General features: G+C 41.6%; 1 protein-coding gene across 1 annotated transcript in view; it reads left to right on the top strand.

The window, feature by feature from the left end:
* LOC306762935 (uncharacterized protein) overlaps positions 1-19,373 on the top strand; it is a 64,440-nt gene that overhangs the window by 31,680 nt on the left and 13,387 nt on the right. Inside the window, exons 2-6 of the mRNA XM_079249588.1 lie at positions 1,291-1,370; positions 7,744-7,918; positions 9,820-9,946; positions 13,379-13,513; positions 13,597-13,656. Coding sequence (XP_079105714.1) covers positions 1,291-1,370; positions 7,744-7,918; positions 9,820-9,946; positions 13,379-13,513; positions 13,597-13,656 — 577 coding nt within the window. The remainder of the gene's footprint in view (positions 1-1,290; positions 1,371-7,743; positions 7,919-9,819; positions 9,947-13,378; positions 13,514-13,596; positions 13,657-19,373) is intronic.

Genomic DNA, 19,373 nt, shown 5'->3' with positions numbered 1-19,373 from the left:
GAAACTTGGTGAAAGATTTAGTGACTCAGGAAACTGTGCGAATAAGCGAGTGTACTGTTTTTATTGAGCTTAAGGAACCGTAATTTAACACACTTTCAGCTGCAAAACAACACTGTGCTCTTGTCAGGTCATCCTGTGTGTTGCGATGGGCGTTGCTAGGAGCTGGCTGTTCGGAGGATGTAAACATTTGCAAGCCATCACCGTTTACCCAGAGTACTGGAAACGCAGCAGAGATGTAAAAAAAGGTGTTAAAGTCTTCATGGATGTGACCTGGAATATCGGATTTTCACCACAGACCGTGTATGACAGATAGACGGCTCACCCGGCGGTTAAAAGTGAAGCCGATGCAGAAGTGCATAAAACTGCAGTTCCCCCTTCATCCGCTAGGGGCTGCAAAACAGAGCAAATCCCCATAGACTCCCATGTTAAAAAGACCAACTTCACAGCAGGAATAAACATGTTTACAGCAGGAATAAACATGTTTACAGCAGATATAAACATGTTTACAGCAGGAATAAACATGTTTACAGCCTGGGACAAAAATCCATTTCAGGTTTAATAGGTCAGGTTTACCTTCATGACAACTGTGGGGGGAGTGAATTTTTTCTAACTCGCCTGTTTAAAAGTAATTTAATCTCGAAAATCGGCATATTTAGGGGCGTGTCCTTTTGATTGACAGATACCAGATCTCCTGCTTCAAGTCAGAAGAACGTAGAACAACCGCGGTTTTTAGCCGGTTAACAATGTGACTTAGCTTTAGCCCGCTTACCTCTGTTAGCTGGTTAGCTCCTGTTATCTCCGGATCAGCTCAGTTAGCTCTTAGCTACAGAAAGCTTGGAGTTCGCTCGATGTCAATCATCCACCATGACGCTCACAGCCCCCCTCTCAGCTCCACCTCTTTGCCCATATTTGTATTTTCCGGGTGAGACGACGCCCATGCCCCTGTCAAGATGGTGATGGTAGGAACCGCCCACCGAGCTTCAATTCAGCTCTTCAGAAACCTACGGGTGACGTCACGGCGGCTCCGTCCATCTTTCTTTCGCTTTGTCATCCAGTTGTGATCCCACGTTGGCGGCAGCTGAGACGACGAAGAACTTAAAGCAACTGAAGCTTCAAGAACTTGTTTGTTTTACCATTCAGTCTTTCAAATGATCTGTTTTGTGATTGGATGTTATGTTATTAAGCTTCCTGTTTTATTTGGAACCAGCAGTAGATGATCTGAGTCTCCAGTCTAAGCTGTGAGGACGTCGGAAGGAACACTTGTCCTCATCATCTGTGTGTTTCTCTCAGCAGTGAAAGTGCTGCCATGGCATCCGGACCTTCAGAGCCGACCAATCAGGAGCCTGCAGAGGTCCAGGAAGAGTGCTCAGGTAGCAGTTTGATTATTTAAATACATATATATTTTTACTGATTCAAAGTTTATTTCTACAAATTGTTAAATGATTAAAACTTTGTGGATTTAATGTAGAAATGTTTTTCAGCAGGTGAAAGTGGGATGAAGTTAAAGTGATTCTTGAGTTACAGCTTTAAAACATAAAGTTTGTTAGACGCTACAGAAGAAGCAAGAACTGTTTTTGCTCTCGAGGCCACAGGAACAAGAAAAATGTCTTTTTTTTTTTTGTCTGGTCAGGTCATTGTCCATGAGAGGCTTTGCCTACGATGGGGCGGGAATCGCTGCGGGGGATGTCTGGCTTTTATGCAAAGTGAACCTGGTTATTTCATATTTAATAAGAAACTTCGTACATGGCAGGGTGGGTCGTGCACGCCGCTGGGTCCGTGTGTTTAAATGCCACATGTTGAAGAATTTTCTTTACTTTCTCACCACCTTGATCAGCTGTTTTATCAAAACAATCAGTTTTACCTGCAACAGCAAACATGCAGAAGCAGTAACTTCCCACTTCATGCAACAGGAGATTCTCATCATGATGAGGTGGAATGGGAGATTCTCATGGTGATGAGGTGGAACGGGAGATTCTCATGGTGATGAGGTGGAACGGGAGATTCTCATCGTGATGTGGTGGAACGGGAGATTCTCATCATGATGAGGTGGAATGGGAGATTCTCATGGTGATGTGGTGGAACAGGAGATTCTCATCATGATGAGGTGGAACGGGAGATTCTCATGGTGATGAGGTGGAACGGGAGATTCTCATCATGATGAGGTGGAACGGGAGATTCTCATGGTGATGTGGTGGAACGGGAGATTCTCATGGTGATGAGGTGGAACGGGAGATTCTCATGGTGATGAGGTGGAACGGGAGATTCTCATGGTGATGAGGTGGAACGGGAGATTCTCATGGTGATGAGGTGGAACGGGAGATTCTCATGGTGATGTGGTGGAACGGGAGATTCTCATGGTGATGAGGTGGAACGGGAGATTCTCATGGTGATGAGGTGGAACGGGAGATTCTCATGGTGATGAGGTGGAACGGGAGATTCTCATGGTGATTAGGTGGAACGGGAGATTCTCATGGTGATTAGGTGGAACGGGAGATTCTCATGGTGATGAGGTGGAACGGGAGATTCTCATCATGATGAGGTGGAACGGGAGATTCTCATGGTGATGAGGTGGAACGGGAGATTCTCATGGTGATGAGGCGGAACGGGAGATTCTCATGGTGATGAGGCGGAACGGGAGATTCTCATGGTGATGAGGCGGAACGGGAGATTCTCATGGTGATGAGGCGGAACGGGAGATTCTCATGATGATGAGGTGGAACGGGAGATTCTCATGATGATGAGGTGGAACGGGAGATTCTCATGATGATGAGGTGGAACGGGAGATTCTCATGATGATGAGGTGGAACGGGAGATTCTCATCATGATGAGGTGGAACGGGAGATTCTCATCATGATGTGGTGGAACGGGAGATTCTCATCGTGATGAGGTGGAACGGGAGATTCTCATGGTGATGAGGTGGAACGGGAGATTCTCATGGTGATGAGGTGGAACGGGAGATTCTCATAGTGATGAGGTGGAACGGGAGATTCTCATGGTGATGAGGCGGAACGGGAGATTCTCATGGTGATGAGGCGGAACGGGAGATTCTCATGGTGATGAGGTGGAACGGGAGATTCTCATGGTGATGAGGTGGAACGGGAGATTCTCATGGTGATGAGGTGGAACGGGAGATTCTCATGGTGATGAGGTGGAACGGGAGATTCTCATCATGATGAGGTGGAACGGGAGATTCTCATCATGATGAGGTGGAACGGGAGATTCTCATCATGATGAGGTGGAACGGGAGATTCTCATCATGAGTTGGAACGGGAGATTCTCATCATGATGAGTTGGAACGGGAGATTCTCATGGTGATGAGGTGGAACGGGAGATTCTCATCATGATGTGGTGGAACGGGAGATTCTCATGGTGAGGTGGAACAGTGTATTTTTGCAACTAGTTTTCTGCGTGCAAAGACGAGCGAAGTGTACGAATTTTCTCATTAGCTTGACAAACTATTGGAATTACAAACCTTGCTGAGATTTAATACAACTTTTGTTTAGACCAAGAAAAGCAGAAAAAAGCAAGTCAGTCCTTCTCATGTTTTTTGTTCTTAAAGCAGGAGATTAAAGTAGAAAAGTCCATGTCGTAGTTTCCTCTCAAAGAGCACCTTTTTCTCACAGTATCAGCTAATAATGACCTTACACTGCATTCACACCCCCCACCCCCGCTGCTTTTCTGAGGACGTCTGCAGTCATGTTGGGGACTGACGATATCTCAGCCTTGCCATGAGGATGGAGACACGGTGACCTTCCCCTGAGTTGATGACCTTTTTAAAGTTCCTTCTTTAATTTAATATACTGCATTGTGCCCTAAAATAGCACAATGAGTGGCGCAGTAGGGTGGTGCTTCCCCCTGATATTTCACTTTGTCCGTGCTGACTGCCTTCACTGGAAACCAGGTTGGAAGCTCCTCAAGCAAATCCAGGACTTGACTTTGTTGTGCTGCTGGAGAGCAGAGGACTTCCATCCAACCGCCTCTTTGTAGAAATTGGCTGAAAAATCAAATTATTTTCCATTTGGTTAAGTGGCAAATAATCAAGAATCTTTAGTGCTCTACAGAAAACAAACGTTTGTTTGTAGTTTATTTTTAATGTTTGTGAGATCCCAGAGGACGATGTGGGCGATAACGGGCGAAATGCTGAAAATGTTTCAACATAAGTGAAATTTTCAGCGTCCCTGCTCTTAGCGGCAGATTTGCATTCCTCAGATTCTTCGGTTGTGATTTAGCTCCAACCAGAAAGAGTATTTTTAGAAAAGGAGGAAACTCAAGGATTTCCCACAGGGAGAAGGACAAAATGACACAGCTGGCACTAAAATAATGTCTCTATTTTAAAAGTCTCTTCCCAAACAGTCCTCTGTTGCCCAGGGATGTGGATTCTCAGAATATTTTTTTTTTTCATCGGTTGTTTTGTATTTTGCTTTGCTTGTTTCCTGTCCAGACTATATTTCTGTCTGTTTTATATCTGTCGTGTCCCCGTCCGCTGAAATACAAACTGTAAAACAGGAAAATCTCGGTCTGGAATGAGTTTAGCTTCCGATTGTTTTTGATCATCTTCTAAATGATCAGAATCACAACTACCGGCCTTATCAGATTCAGTTCCTCCATAAAAACCTGGAACTCAGATTTCCCACCATGCACCTCATATCTAGACAGTTTCATTTAAAGTTTAAAGATGCATTACGTAGCTTTCCGACCTTAAAACCTGTTTTTACACTGTAAAACTTTCTTCTGCGACATCACACACTAGCAAACAGAGGTAAACACGCCGGCTTTTTAAACATGCAGAGAAACAAGAGGACATTACTGTGGGGAAGAGAGGAAAAGAAAGAACGAAGAGGACACGAGATATGAGACTCTTACTGACTGCAGAGAGACAGTTTTAGAGGCATTTTAACACCGTTTCGCTGCTGTTTGTCCAACACAAGTTCATCTATCAAAACAAACAAGCAGCTGATTTATATTAACCTTTAAGGATGCATTACGTAACTTTCTGACCTTAAAACTCTGCATTAGACATGTTCGATGACACAGTGACATCAATCATGTGCATTTCTGGAGCCGCTGCTGCCCAGCAGCGTCTTGAGGCTGAGAAACGACACGATACAACGTTTACATCCGGGACGTGACGTTTCACTTCACGTTAAAATAAGGAAGTGAATGTTTTGAACTCGCAACGTCGCAGATTCAGCAAAAAAACAAGAAGAGAGAAAGAGACAAAACAAGAGTCATCTTAAGATGGTCTTCTGCTGGCTGGAGAGAGCTAACAGGTCAGGTAGGATGCAGGATGGAGGCTGAGTTCAGTTTGTTCCTTCCTCCACGAGAAGCCAGAACTTTGTTCTTGTTCTCGAGAAAATGATCTCATTTTGTTCTGAAGAAAGTTCTCGACACATCGGGCCGGCAGAAGTTTTTTCTTGCGGGGCTCCGAGAAGTATCGTGTGATTGGTCGGACATGTGAGGTGGGTGTGGTTAACACGGAGAAAGCAGGAAGTGGAGTTGCTGCTTCCTGTTTTTACTGTTGCAGGTAAAACGGACTGTTTTGATAAAACATCTGATCGAGGTGGTGAGAAAGTACCAACATTTTTTTTTTTTTTTTTACGAACATTTTTACAAGTGGGATTAAAACAGTCGGACTCAGCCGCGTGCCCGACCCGCCCTGCCGCGTGCACAACCCGCCCTGCCGCGTGCACAACTCGCCCTGCCATGTGCACAACCCGCCGCGCCACGTGCACAACCCGCCGCGGACGAAGTTGCTCGTTAAATCTGAAACTAGAAACTCGGAGAGCGGAAACCTCCACCAAGCACGATGTTAAAGAATCCTTTTAAAACATTCCTGGATCCAAACGGTGATCCGGATCACCACCAGAATTTAATCAGTTCTTCATTTTCACATTTCCAACAACTCTGGAAATGTTTATAAAAATCCGTCCGTATCCTTTTGAGTTATCTTGAACACAAAGACGGCGGGAAAAACATGACCTGGTGGAGGAAACAACCGGGTTCATGGCACATAAAGCAGACATCTCCCCCCCCGCAGTGACCCCTCCCCGCTGCAGACCTGCTTCTCCTGGAGGATGGATGGACCTGATGAACAAGACGTTTTTTCTTCTTCTTGCTTCTCATGGAGGATGGAACGAGCTTTAGCCATCAATGGGGGGCGCTGACGGGAAAATGAGAAAAGTTTTGTCGTATATCTTGAAAACTGTTGGATCACCAGCTCAGCTGAGCGCTACAGCCGATCATCGTGTGTAACTTTCAGGTAAATTGTGATCAATAGCTCATCTTTTAAGCGATCTGCAGACGTTTTCCAGGGAATTCTATCTTACCCAGGAGGTTTACAGTCCAGCCACAACATGTAGAGTTTATTCAGAGGCTTTATAATGGGGTCTCCAGCTCCAGTCCTCCAGGGACACAATCCTGCAGGTCTTCAGTGTAGCCCTGCTCAAATACCCCCGACTGAAACTAATGAGTCATTGTGCTAAAGTTTCTAGGCTGTTAGATCCATTTTATTTTAGTCTGGTGAGTTGAAACAGGAATGCATTGAAAACTTGCAGCCGTGCAGGACCGACTTTGGACACCTCTGCTCCTTCTGGTAAATCCAGTTATCCATGATAACACCATTATTCATCACATCTTCATCACCATCACTACCATGTTGCTAAGAGACCTCTATTTTCACCTGGACATGATGATGAAGACACTTCCTGTCAGACTTTCCACCAATCAGAGAGCTTAAACTGACGGTAACGTCCAATCAGGAGCAGCCAAAGATCAACAAGTGATGAGAAAAGCAGGAAAATAATGATCCTCTATGGCTGGAATAAAGCCAAGAAGACGTTTGGGATGCAGCTGAGGTGGAGGTGCTGCAGTGAGGACAGCAGGTAGATAGTAGCAGGAAGACGTGTGGAAACATGGAAACTGTGTGTGTGTGTGTGTGTGTGTGTGTGTGTGTGTGTGTGTGTGTGTGTGTGTGTGTGTGTGTGTGTGTGTGTGTGTGTGTGTGTGTGTGAGTGAGTGTGTGTGTTTCAGACGTGAGAGAATGCTGTGCAGATGAGAAAAGGTTTGGTTACTGCTGATCTATGTGTGTTATTTCTACAAACTTGACTGGTTTCTTCTGGTTGGTCGTCATGCTGCTGCATGTTTTCCTGTTTCGTGCATCGTGTCCGTTCCAGGTGACGCCTGTTTAACCGTGCAGCAGGGAAACGTTTAAAGCCTGCAGTGAGATTTGCACGACTTGTTAAAGGCTGAGTGTCATTTCCACATCTTTCAGTTTTTACTTTGTGAAGCATCCGTCGATGTTTTCTGACAATAAAGCTAAACTAGACGACAGTAACCTTTTAACGCTAAGGCCATAAACTATTAGCAGCTCATAGTTTAAACAGCAGTGGAGGAGTTGTTACATGTTGGAGATTAAACCTGAAGCATGTAATTGCTGGTTCCTTCCAGTCCTGTTGGAGCGAGACAACACCATGGCTGAAGCAGTTTACCTGTTTCAGAGGCTATGAGATTTTCCACTGTGGCGCTAACAGCCGTGAACTTGGTGTGGGGGACGCTTTACAAGCTTTTGTGTGTGGTTTCTTCTGGGCTGCTACCTGCACCATTTCCAGCCAGCGCTGGGCTAATAGCTGTTTAACTAGAGCTCATTCTGGGGAAATGTGTAAAGATGCTGTGGCTGTAAATTCCTCTGTAATCGATGTGAAAATTTGTGTGAGTTGGAATGATTTTCTTTTCTTTTCTTCGCAGGAAAAAAGAAATCCAAGTTCCAGACGTTTAAGAAGTTGTTTGCCAGGAAGAAGAGAAAGGAGCCGTCGGCAGCAGAGGCAGACGATGGTCTTAAAGCCAGCCAGTCCAGCGACAATGTCAGCAAAACGTCGGAGAGCAACGCGCTCACTCGCTCAGAGAAGGAAAAAGGATCTGGGTGAGATATCCTTCCCGCTCGGAGTCTCCGGCGGGGCTGCACAAGTCCAGTCCTGCGACTTTTAGACCCTTTTTGCAACACTGAGACGGTAAAACAGGAGAGTTTTCTGCGTCTCTTTAACACGCTTCCAGAGTTTTGGTGTAAAAAAACTCAAGTGATGTTTTCTTGCAACGCCGTTTTGTGTAAACTGGAATCGGAATCATCGGTAGAGCTTGATCCAAATATGCATCGTATCCGTACTAGCATCGATATCGTTTGATACCAGCTGATTAGAGCAATCTGTTTTTCTTGCAAAGACCTTTAAGGGTTAAAAGCCAAGTAATGTAAACAAGAGCCAACCAATAGCTTAGTTTGTTTACCTTCTGTTTAACTAATTCAACCTCTTCGCTTTATTTTTTTAAAACATTTGTGTATGATAAAAGGGAACACCAGGGTTATTTTATCCATCCATCCATCCATCCATCCATTATCCTAACCACTTAATCCAATGAAGGGTTGCAGGGAAGCTGGAGCCTATCCCAGCAGTCTTTGGGCACGAGGCGGGGTACACCCTGGCTTTGTAGGGCTGTATGCTATGTGTTGACATTGTAGTTTGTGTTTTTTTATTGAGTTCATATGAGCCTAATCCTTCTGTTTATGAGATGTTACAATGACGGTGAAAGCAGGTGCGGTGCGCGCTCCCGATGTAGTGCAGTGGCGGGAGGCGGGGCTTAATGCGGAAGAGTCTCAATCCACTCGTTTTGCCCACAGGCTGATCTGACAGCCTACGGAGAGGGTCGGTCTGAAGTAAATAAAGCCATTTGTGACAATAACTCGATCAATCCCAGCCCTTCTGGTCTCAGAAATAAAAAAAAAAAAAATTAGCCTGAAATGGACAGAATAGTTCCACTTTAAATTTAATTTCTCAGTTCGGTTTGTTAATAAAAAAACGTTTAATTTCTTAAAAAATCTTTGTGATTGTTTTGTTATGATCATAATTATGATCAAGAATTCGGAAAATCATCATTCAATAATTGTGAGATTTCAAGTGAAAAGTATCTTTATCACTTTTGGTATCACTATCTGTGATATTTTCCGGGATCAACACTAAAATCTGAAGTATCGGCCAGGCCTAATCTTTGGGTAACATTGACGACTTTCACATTACGTTGCATGTGCGCACTCAGACACCTCCATGTCACCACGCTGTTTTTAGTTTGTTTAATCTGTTCAAACAAATATAGAACAGAATATTCTATATTTATATATTCTGTATTATTCTGGTAGAATTTTTATGCCATCGGCGAAAACGCAGAGGTTACACGCACCTGGTAGCTAGCGGTTAGCATGCAACAGTTGTGTGTGTGAGGCTGTGTCAAAGTGTTACTGCCAACTAGAGGCCTGGCATGTGTACTGCATCTGTTTGCATTTTCCCTGCAGAGATAATCGTCTTTCTGCTGATGGTTTTTTGTTTTTTAACAAGAAAGGAAAAAGCTTTGGGTTTTGCACGGAAACCGGGACTTAACTAAGGAAAGCAAGATTGTACTTTAACATCCGTCTCTGCTGAACTCTGCTTCTGCTTCCTGTTTTTCTAACAAGAAGAGGAGTTTCTCTTCCTGAGGACGAGTCCTGAATTTTCTGTTTGTTTTCCTAAGCTTTGCCACTGACAGCCTTGTCTGCTGTTTGTCTGTGTCACAGGATATATCTGGTTAAATCTTATTACTGTGCTACATAGACCGCTAACCATAACAGAAAAGAAATCAGTTTTATTGCTTTTGTGGCTTTTTTTTTTACTGACAACACCAAGTAGAACCAATTGTAAACTTTATTGTTAAACTGTTATTTTTATTTTAGACCTCTTGTGTTTGTTTTGTTCTTAAAGCAGTGAACCATCACTCTGGACTTTTTCCTGTTTCCTGAAGGTCAAAGATCAACCTGGGCAACAAGGCCTTGTCGCACGACTCTGTCTTTGTTTCTGACTCGTCGGAGGCCAACGAGGCTCTCGGAGCGTCTCAGGACAGCATTCACGGGAAAGTGAAATCACTTCAGGTAAAAATACTGACCTCTGACCGTTCTGTGTGTCTGCAGGGGCTAATGAGGAAAATAAAACAAAGATGCCATTTTCATGTGTGAGAGTGTTGATAATACTGTTGTCAGATGTTCATAAGACAAGACGGCACCAGCTGCGCTGTTTTATCTTTAGCCAATGTGATTACGCTGAAGGGCTGAGTGCAATAGATGGGATTAAATAAGGTTACATTTCCTCAAAACTACAGTGTGGTGTGGTAAATGCATCAGTTCAAACGGGCAGAACTGTGTTGTGTCAATTGAAATGAATGGACAGGATGGTGATAAGGAAAGCAGACAGCAGGTATCTGTCACAACAACAGGCTAAAACGGGAAGACATGAGGCGCAGAGAGACAGACAGACACGGAGGCAGAAGTAAACAAATCCTTCAGGGGATTTACAATAAAGGAAAACTTTCTCCACAGAGGGCGTATTTGATTCATGCCGGTTTGCAGATGAGATGCCTCAGAAACGATGTAGAAATGTAATGAAAATATGAAACCGTTCCAGTGAAAATGATGGAGGTTTGCAAGCAGATCATTTGCATAAATTGAATTTGTTGTGGAAAACGATCTGATGGAGATTTCCTGCGATTAATCCTCTCTCTGGGCGCGACTCCTTCTCTGATAAGGAGGAGCTCATCCCGAAGCCAAATATAAACACATTATGCAAGGATCCATATCAAACGAGGTGCTATTTACGGAGAGCGCCGAATAAAACGCTGTAAACTGGATAGAACTCAGGTTCACTCTGAGGTTAATTTATCAGTGTAGATAAAAACATTCAAACGCGACCGTAAATGATGATAAAAATAATGATGATATGATCATGGTAATGATAATAATGATGATTCTGATACTACTACTACTACTACTACTACTACTACTACTACTAATAATAATAATAATAATAATAATAACAATAATAACAATAATACTAATAACAATAATACTAATAAATAATATCATGATGATGAATATGATTTAATGATACTGATAATGATAAAAGATTATATCTCATTATTATAAATACAGTGTTATCAGCTTGAAGAATTTTTGTTAAATTGCAATTATGACTGTTTTCATTTTTGGATATAAATGATAGGGGAATTGAAGATGGATGAATGAATAAATTATTCAATTAAATAGTTCAAATATGGAGAGAAAATGGAGAGCATAAAGTATAGAAAAGAGTAACAAAATATTACATGAACTTAAAATAGAATACTACAGGATGAATCACAGTATTTGTATACCACTTTGTTAGTGGAAGATCTCTTGTTTTAAATATTTTTTAATTATTAAATTAAACTATTTTGTTCCTATGATGCCCTCACAGAAACTGTATGTTAGCAGCTTTGCTAGCAACCGTAGTAGCTAGCAAAACTAGTAGTTACAAAGCTAGTAGCTAAAAAGCTAGTAGCTAGCAAAGCTAGTAGCTAGTACAGCTAGTAGCTACAATGCTAATAGCTTCAAGGCTAGTAACTTGCAAAGCTAGTAGCTACAAAGTTAGCTACTAGGATAACTAGCAAAGCTGCTAACATGGTATGATCAGTAAGATAACCTTATTAAGAAGGATTTTAAAGAAATTTTTCTTTATTTTAGTTGTTAAAATAAAAAGATATTTTGCATAAGTTTTATGTTTTGCCTTGTTTTATTTCGGATTTATTTAAACAGGAAATATGGACTCACTGACTTAACATTCAACTGTCCCATTTTACCATTTGTTTGTCACATCTGAGTTACATGCTCTTTTTTTTTTTTTTTTTTTTTTTTTTTAAACTAAGTCACAGTTATTTGCACTTATATCCCAACAAAAACTAGAAATATACTTTTGAAAACATTTAAGCCTAATTTTTATTTTAGAGGAATCCTAGTTTCCTCGAACATGTGCTAGCTACACAGTTTGCTTATTTTTGTTGCATTTACTCAAGTTTTAAGGAAATATTTACATTCAACAGCTGTGACTGTTTTGTTTTAATCAATATCTCGGTGTGTCAGTGTCCAGCTCAGCTAGACAAAAGCTGTGTAGCACAGTGTTTGCTTTGTGTCCCAGTAAATGAGTCCCTGAGTGACTGTAACAGGACAAAATGGAGATAAAGGAACTGTTTGAGTTTCTGCGATACCTGCCACCCACACATGCACGCTGATACACAAGGCACTTTCACTCTCCTCTGCCAGGCATCTGGCCTCTACAGACATTCTTTGTTAATCACAATATTGATATAAGATCATGACCCTAAAAGATTACCTGTATACACACCTGTGTTTTCTTTTAAAGCTGTCATTTATAAAACTTGTTCGCAGATTTGGCAACACAAGTTTACTTGTAGAGCACATTTCATGTACAAAACAACTTCAAGTGTGAGGTCCAAAAGGGACATCAAATAGGTAATTAAAATAAAATCATTCAAATCAACTAAAAAGGATAAAGATAGAAACAGAACAAGGTCAAATAGACAAAAGAAGAAAGAACTCATCTACTAGTGTTTTATATGATAGAAACAGACACCGATGGAAAATACATCATCATTTTTCTAATTCATGCTGTTGTGTCTCTCCACTTATTCTAGATATACTCTTCAGGTGGTAAAAGGCTGATATGGTGCCTGGTTTAATATGGCTGTTAAAATTTAGCTCAGTCTGAATGACAACAAGGTTTCTCGAATGATCTGTTGTTTTTAACATTGCTGGCCGAAGCAGAGCCCCGATCGTTGGATGCACATTTTTTTTCCAAACGTCTTGATTTCAGTTTAATCTTTAATTAGGGGGAACAAAGTCCAGACACATCAACATATTGACCTAACTGAGGCATAAAATGAAGCTTTATATGAGAACAGAATCTCCTGGTGAGACGTTAATATTGAACTTAGTGTCATCAACGCTGAAAAAAATAGGGGGGTCCAGGAGGAGCCTTGGGGAACTCCATGAGAAATCTTTGTTTTAGTAGATCTGTAGTCACCATTTGACATAAAGAAGCAGAATTCAACCCAATTCAGAACTGGACCAGAGATCCCCACCCTGTTTTCCAGTCAGGTTAAAAGGATGTGATGATCGGCTTTGTCAGAAGCAGCACTGATTTGCATGATTTCTTCTGAAGTTTTCCAACTGATGGGATTAAAGATTCTCATTCTGTTTAAGTTTTTTGGGATATGCAAAAACAATCCTGGTCCTGGCTTTTATGAGTTGATGTGAAATATTTGTCAAATTGCATCAGTTTTCCTTCCCAGGGTTTAACAGATAGAAGTTCAGGAGCAACTGACTCCTCCTCCACCAAACAAACGCCGTCACTTCTTACTATTAAGTCTTTAAAGTGCACAATGCTTAAATGAAAGAGTGGTGATGAAATGGGTGAAAATAAGAGTTCCTCACAGACTATGAAGACCCGCCTGGCTAAATGTGTTTTCTGTGCAGCTCCAGCTGAAGCAGGCCATCAGACTGGGCTCTCCTCCTTCGCTGATGTGTGTGAAGAAGACAGAAGATGCTGGAACCATGTCTGAGGATGACGGGTTACCCTGCAGTCCTCCTGAATACTCCGCTCTTCACACGGTAACACACAGCTTCTGTAATGAAGCTCACCTGAATGTCACCAGCGACTCAGCCAACGTTCTTCTTCTCCTTCTGCTTTCCAGAATCAGGCTCAGAGAAGCAGCTCCAGCAGCCTGCATAGAGTAGAAAGCGACGATGACCAGGTAACATCTGACGCTACAACAGGGGCGTTGCTAGACACAGGGCTCTCCGGGGGCACAGCCCCACCCCCCTCAATCTCTCAGATCACTCTTTTTAAATCATAAAATTCTGCTGAGTTTATGAAATGAGACATTTATGTTCTGTTCACTTCCCTTTGCTAAGCTGCCTGTAACTGATGCTGAAACTTAAAACACTCATAAAGGTTAAACAAATGCGTGGAAAACACTTTACCACAAGGTGAACATAAATGACCAACCACCATGCCTTTTTAGACATAAGCAAAACTATAAACTAAAATTAATTCTTAAATTTTTTATACATTTGACTTCTCTTTAAACCAAAATTATTATTTTTAAATGGGATCTTGCGCAAGAATTACTTTCATCTAACTTTCAATTCATGTATCGGATTCACATGAACATTAGAGCGCCTCACTTTTTACAACACCTGTTGCAGCAATGCTAGCCGCCGTCTAAAGCCTCAACACGGATAAACTATGTCACCCAGTGACCTGAGTCATGAACATCTATAAACTAAAATATAAACATCTATATAAACAAGTAAATAAAACAAATGACACAATAACATTTAATTCGATAAACCATAATTAAATCAGGTATTAGTCATTATTACGTTTATCATTTTCATCCTCTTATTTTATGTTTTATTTGGTTTTGCTTCTACTTGTCATTATTATCCATATATTTCATTATCACAGAAACTGTTTTTTGATAATCATCATTACGAAACAGGATAATTATATGATCAAATCAAAGATACTTTATTCATCCCCGAGGGGAAATTCGCTCATCCAGTCACCGACTATAGTGAACTATATTCTTTTGCTTTCTTACTGCGATAAAAATAAAAAGGAAAGTAAAAATCTGTACATATACAGGACAGAGATAAGTGGTTGGTTTTGGTGTCGGTTCTTTCTCCCACACTTAGTCCTACCAGCAACCCAAGCCATAGCACATGCATGTTTTATAACTTTGTTGTCGTTCTGTATGCGAGTTGTGCTGATCTGCCTGTATGATCCATCCGTTATGAATCCTGAAGATGCTGACGGATCTTTGCGGTTAATTAACTGCAGCGTTTAATACTGGGATTATTGGTAAAATCAGGTAATCATGACATCCCTGGTGTGTGCACCCAGGTGTTATGTTTCTATTGATGCTAATTGATGCTAGCATGCTAATTATATGTGATCAGTGACGTCATTCGACCTGGAGCTGAATTGCAGTGAAACTTTTAGCCATTGCACTTAAAGAACAGACGTTAGCAGGCATTAGTGGGTCTGTGGATGAGCTTTAAAGGGTTATTCTGTTGGTTTTATCATGAAATCATTACAAGTTTGTCAACAACACCAGAAAATCCTGTTTGGCTTAATGCTTACGACTTCTTACTGCAATCCTTGCACCGATTTTCCCACCAGTGTAACTTTCAGCTTGGCAGATTTTTGTCACAAATTCCTGTATGTGTTATATTATTAGCAACTAATCTAATTCTAAGTATCTAAGTATAGATGAGGAGCAAGCTAAAAATGTCTGGGAAACACATTTCTTTTTAATTTAAATGTCATTTGAGATGTATTAAAAATTGTGTGACTGTCAGGAGCAGCCAGAAGTTTTCTACTTTGTTTTTAGCAGTTCCATCATCAGCTTCCCTCTAACTTTGCTGACCAGTAAAAGGAAAAAAAAAAAAAAAGCTAAAAACTGGGTGGCCTTACATTATAATCGTCAATACCAGCAACTTGTTTAAAAAAAATGGAGTCAGCAATGCTTAAAAACCTGACCCGGATCCAGAATCTACCCAGAATGAGTAGATTCACCAGCTTAAAGGGGTGCTATGATGGTATTTGGAGTTTTCTGAGCTTTCTACAGTGTTGAATCCTCATCAGACATGTGAACGACACTGTTTTTTTTATCACCTAAACGCATGTTTGAGTTTGAGTTCCAGCACTCTCTCCGTTCGGTTTCCATGGCGACGGAAAACGCATGGTTTTAGAGAGTTTTTTCTACGTGGAAATCCTTATGACGTCCCGGGGGATAAGGTTGGGTGATTGGTTACCTTCTACTGGTTAACAAGGGCATGTACAAATACATCAGGCGGGTGGAAAACGTGGGATAAAGTTATTTCCAACGATGGCTGGTGAGTTTACCAAAGAGAGACATCCTGCTGCATTCGTTGCTGTGGGTTGCTGTTTTCCACTTCGTTTTCAGGCTCTGATTCAGGTTCCAACATGTAGGGCTGTATGCTATGTGTTGACATTGTAGTTTGTATTTTTTATTGAGTTCATATCAGCCTAATCCTTCTGTTTATGAGATGTTACAATGACGGTGAAAGCAGGTGCGGTGCGCGCTCCCGATGTAGTGCAGTGGCGGGAGGCGGGGCTTAATGCGGAAGAGTCTCAATCCACTCGTTTTGCCCACAAGCTGATCTGACAGCCTACGGAGAGGGTCGGTCTGAAGTAAATAAAGCAGTTTGTGACAATAACTCCATCAATCCCAGCCCTTCTGGGCACAGAAATAAAAATAAATTAGCCTGGAATGCACAGAATAGTTCCACTTTAACATAGTTAGTTTTGTTTGTATCAGTCACAATCAGTTTGTCCATTTCCAAAAAGAAAAAACCAATCAAATAAAACTAAAACAAAATAGGCAGAAGCAAAGCTTGTATGCCTAATAATGTACACTTACAAGTAGAGTTACCTTAAAGCAGATGCATTACATCCACAATGTATGACTTTTATAAAGAAAAATCATTTATAAAGTTGCATATCTCTCAAAAACAAACTGATAATCTTTTTAAATAGAAATTATATTTTTTTTACCTCATTACTGAGTTTTAGTCCACAGTTGAACCCCTCGAAAGGACAAACATCTCTGTTTCACCCCTGTCCTAGGTGCTGGAACAAAATATTTACAACTGTCTCTGAAGTTATATCTAGTCTGCTGGAGCTCAAAGTAATTTGGACATCTTCTGTTAGAACATTTTGTTTAGCCTTAAACATAACTTTTATCGTCTTATTGTAAACTAAATCATCAAATTTCAAGTTTTGATTTAATAAATAATGTATGTGTGTGATCATAATATCCAACATTAAGCGTACGGCACGTTTTTGTATTAATAAAGTCATTCAGTTATCTTGTGTGCGCCGCCCCATAGTTCAACACAGTATGACAGATACGGAAGTATTGAGGTACAGTAGATTATAGACTGTGTGTTTTGGTTAGTTTTGTACAAGATACCGAGTATTTTTTAAAATTTTAACATGAATGTAATGTACATGGTCTTTCCAGGTTAATCCTCCCTGCAGTAAGTGAAATATACCCAGGAGGAGTTGTCAGGATGTGTGTGTGTGTGTGTGTGTGTGTGTGTGTGAGACATTTCTGCTCATGTGACGAAGATGTTGGACATCTCATGATCCAGTCTTCACATTAAACCACCGCTCTCAGTTCTAAATGAAACCCTTCTTCTTTTCCTGGTTCCCCCTCTTCATCCTCACGTTGTTTTCCCTCCACTCACTCTGAGAGCGTCTGCGGCTCGGGCCATCGTGAGATGAAGACTGTGGAGCGCCAGTAACCACTGGTCTGACTGGTTGTTATTCGGACTGAAGGCACAGTCAGCAAACGATGACAAATGAATACTTAATGATCAGTTTTCAGCTGGTTTTCCCAACTGGGAACGGCCACAAACGTGCACGGAGAAGCGTGAAAATCCTGTTTTTACTCAGGAATGTGGCGGAGTTGCAGCCAGATCGTTATGATCTGGTCTGTCTGTCCTTTATGTTTCCAGTAAATCCAGTAAAAAAAAAACAGGATTTACAGGAAATACTTTTAAATTAGTGACTCAGAATGAAATCTGTGATTAAAGACTCGATTTTCTCACTCAGATTTTCAACATTTTAATGTGAGAAATGGATGAAATCACCGTGTGGAAGAAGAAAAAAGGAACTTTTGAGAATTTGCCTTTTTAGCCCAACTTACTGGTTTGGATCAGTTTCAGCTCTTATTAGTGTCGTTTCTGCCTGATTTGATTAAATTTGTCTGGATGTAGAAGGACTTCAGTCTTCTGAGGTGTTTTTAATCAGATTTCCACATTTTTATCTGATTTAAATAACTTCCTCTGTTCCAGTTCATCTCGACATTTCACAGGACAGATGCAGTAAATGGTCGTCATGTGCTCTGTATGTGATGCTACATGAACTTTACTGTGTGTGTTGTCCTGAAGCTGCTCTTTTTCTTTAATATGTATTTATTGTATTGTTTTCATGACAAATTTACAAAATGATTGAAGATAAATAAGAAAAACACTTTATCATCTCAGATATAAATTATCTCCCATTATTTCTAAATGTTGAATTTTTATTTATCTTTTGTCGGGTTGCTTAAGGGGTCCTTTTAAACTCTTCTTGCTTTACCTCCATATGTAATATAAAGATATTAAATTCAAATTTATTTATATGGAACAAATCACAGTAAAAACACCTAAAAGTGTTTGATAAGCACAGAAAGTTCAAGCTGATTGGGATCCAATAAAAACCAGTTCCAGCTGGAACTTTTCAGACTTCTGCAATTCAGCAACGTTCCAGGTGTCATGGAGACGGAAGTGGAAACATGTGGTTTAATTCCAGCCAATGAACGGCCGATACCGATGAAGAGCCCTCCTCCACCCGACAGCCACGTCCTCATGCAACACCAGTCCTAGGTCCCAGTGATGGCACTGGTTCCCAGTATCAGTCCTGGCTCCCAGTATGGGTACTGGCCCCAGTAATCATACCAGCTCCCAGTATCAGAACCGGCTCCCAGTATCAGAACCGGCTCCCAGTATCAGAACCGGCTCCCAGTATGGGTACTGGCCCCAGTAATCGTACCAGCTCCCAGTATCAGAACCGGCTCCCAGTATCAGAACCGGCTCCCAGTATGGGTACTGGCCCCAGTAATCATACCAGCTCCCAGTATCAGAACCGGCTCCCAGTATCAGAACCGGCTCCCAGTATGGGTACTGGCCCCAGTAATCATACCAGCTCCCAGTATCAGAACCGGCTCCCAGTATCAGAACCGGCTCCCAGTATGGGTACTGGCCCCAGTAATCATACCAGCTCCCAGTATCAGAACCGGCTCCCAGTATCAGAACCGGCTCCCAGTATCAGTTCATAATGGTGGATCTTTTTTGACGGAGTCTCTTTCTAAAACAACGTAACATAAAGACGGTATGAGGAAGTTTCTCCAGCCTCTCTGCTCCTCCTCCTCCTCCTCCTCCTCCTCCGTTCAAAATGTGATCAGTTCAGATGAATTGATCACATTTCATGTGTTTTATAGAATCCCAGCCAGAACTAGAGATTTGTTTGAAACATTCATCCTCTCATGTTTCCTTCTCTGCTGCTTTTCAACCCGAACTGGAGCTCTGCAGCTCGACCTGTTTGTCTTGTTTCTGCAGCTGCAGGACTTCACATGCTCTTCCACTAACCTACTGTATGAGTGTGTGTGCGTGTGTGTGTGTGTGTGTGTGTGTGTTCAGAGCGCATTCCAATGGTTTCCTTGGCAGTCAGCATGTCTGCATGTAGTTATAGCATTCAGAGTCTGACTCGGTCCTGTTTCCGTGACTAGAGAGGACTTTCTGGTGATTTACTGGCTGCAGACCGGCTCGGGCCTCTGCTGCTCGTCTCTGGTTCTGATCCAACCCCACCGTCACCGTTAAGCATGAAAATAAACAC

This window comes from Telmatherina bonti (genome assembly GCF_933228915.1).
Source record: "Telmatherina bonti genome assembly, chromosome: 12".
NCBI classification, from domain to species: domain Eukaryota; kingdom Metazoa; phylum Chordata; class Actinopteri; order Atheriniformes; family Telmatherinidae; genus Telmatherina; species Telmatherina bonti.
Note: the sequence above shows the minus strand (reverse complement) of the source record. Positions and strands in the feature narration are given on the sequence as shown.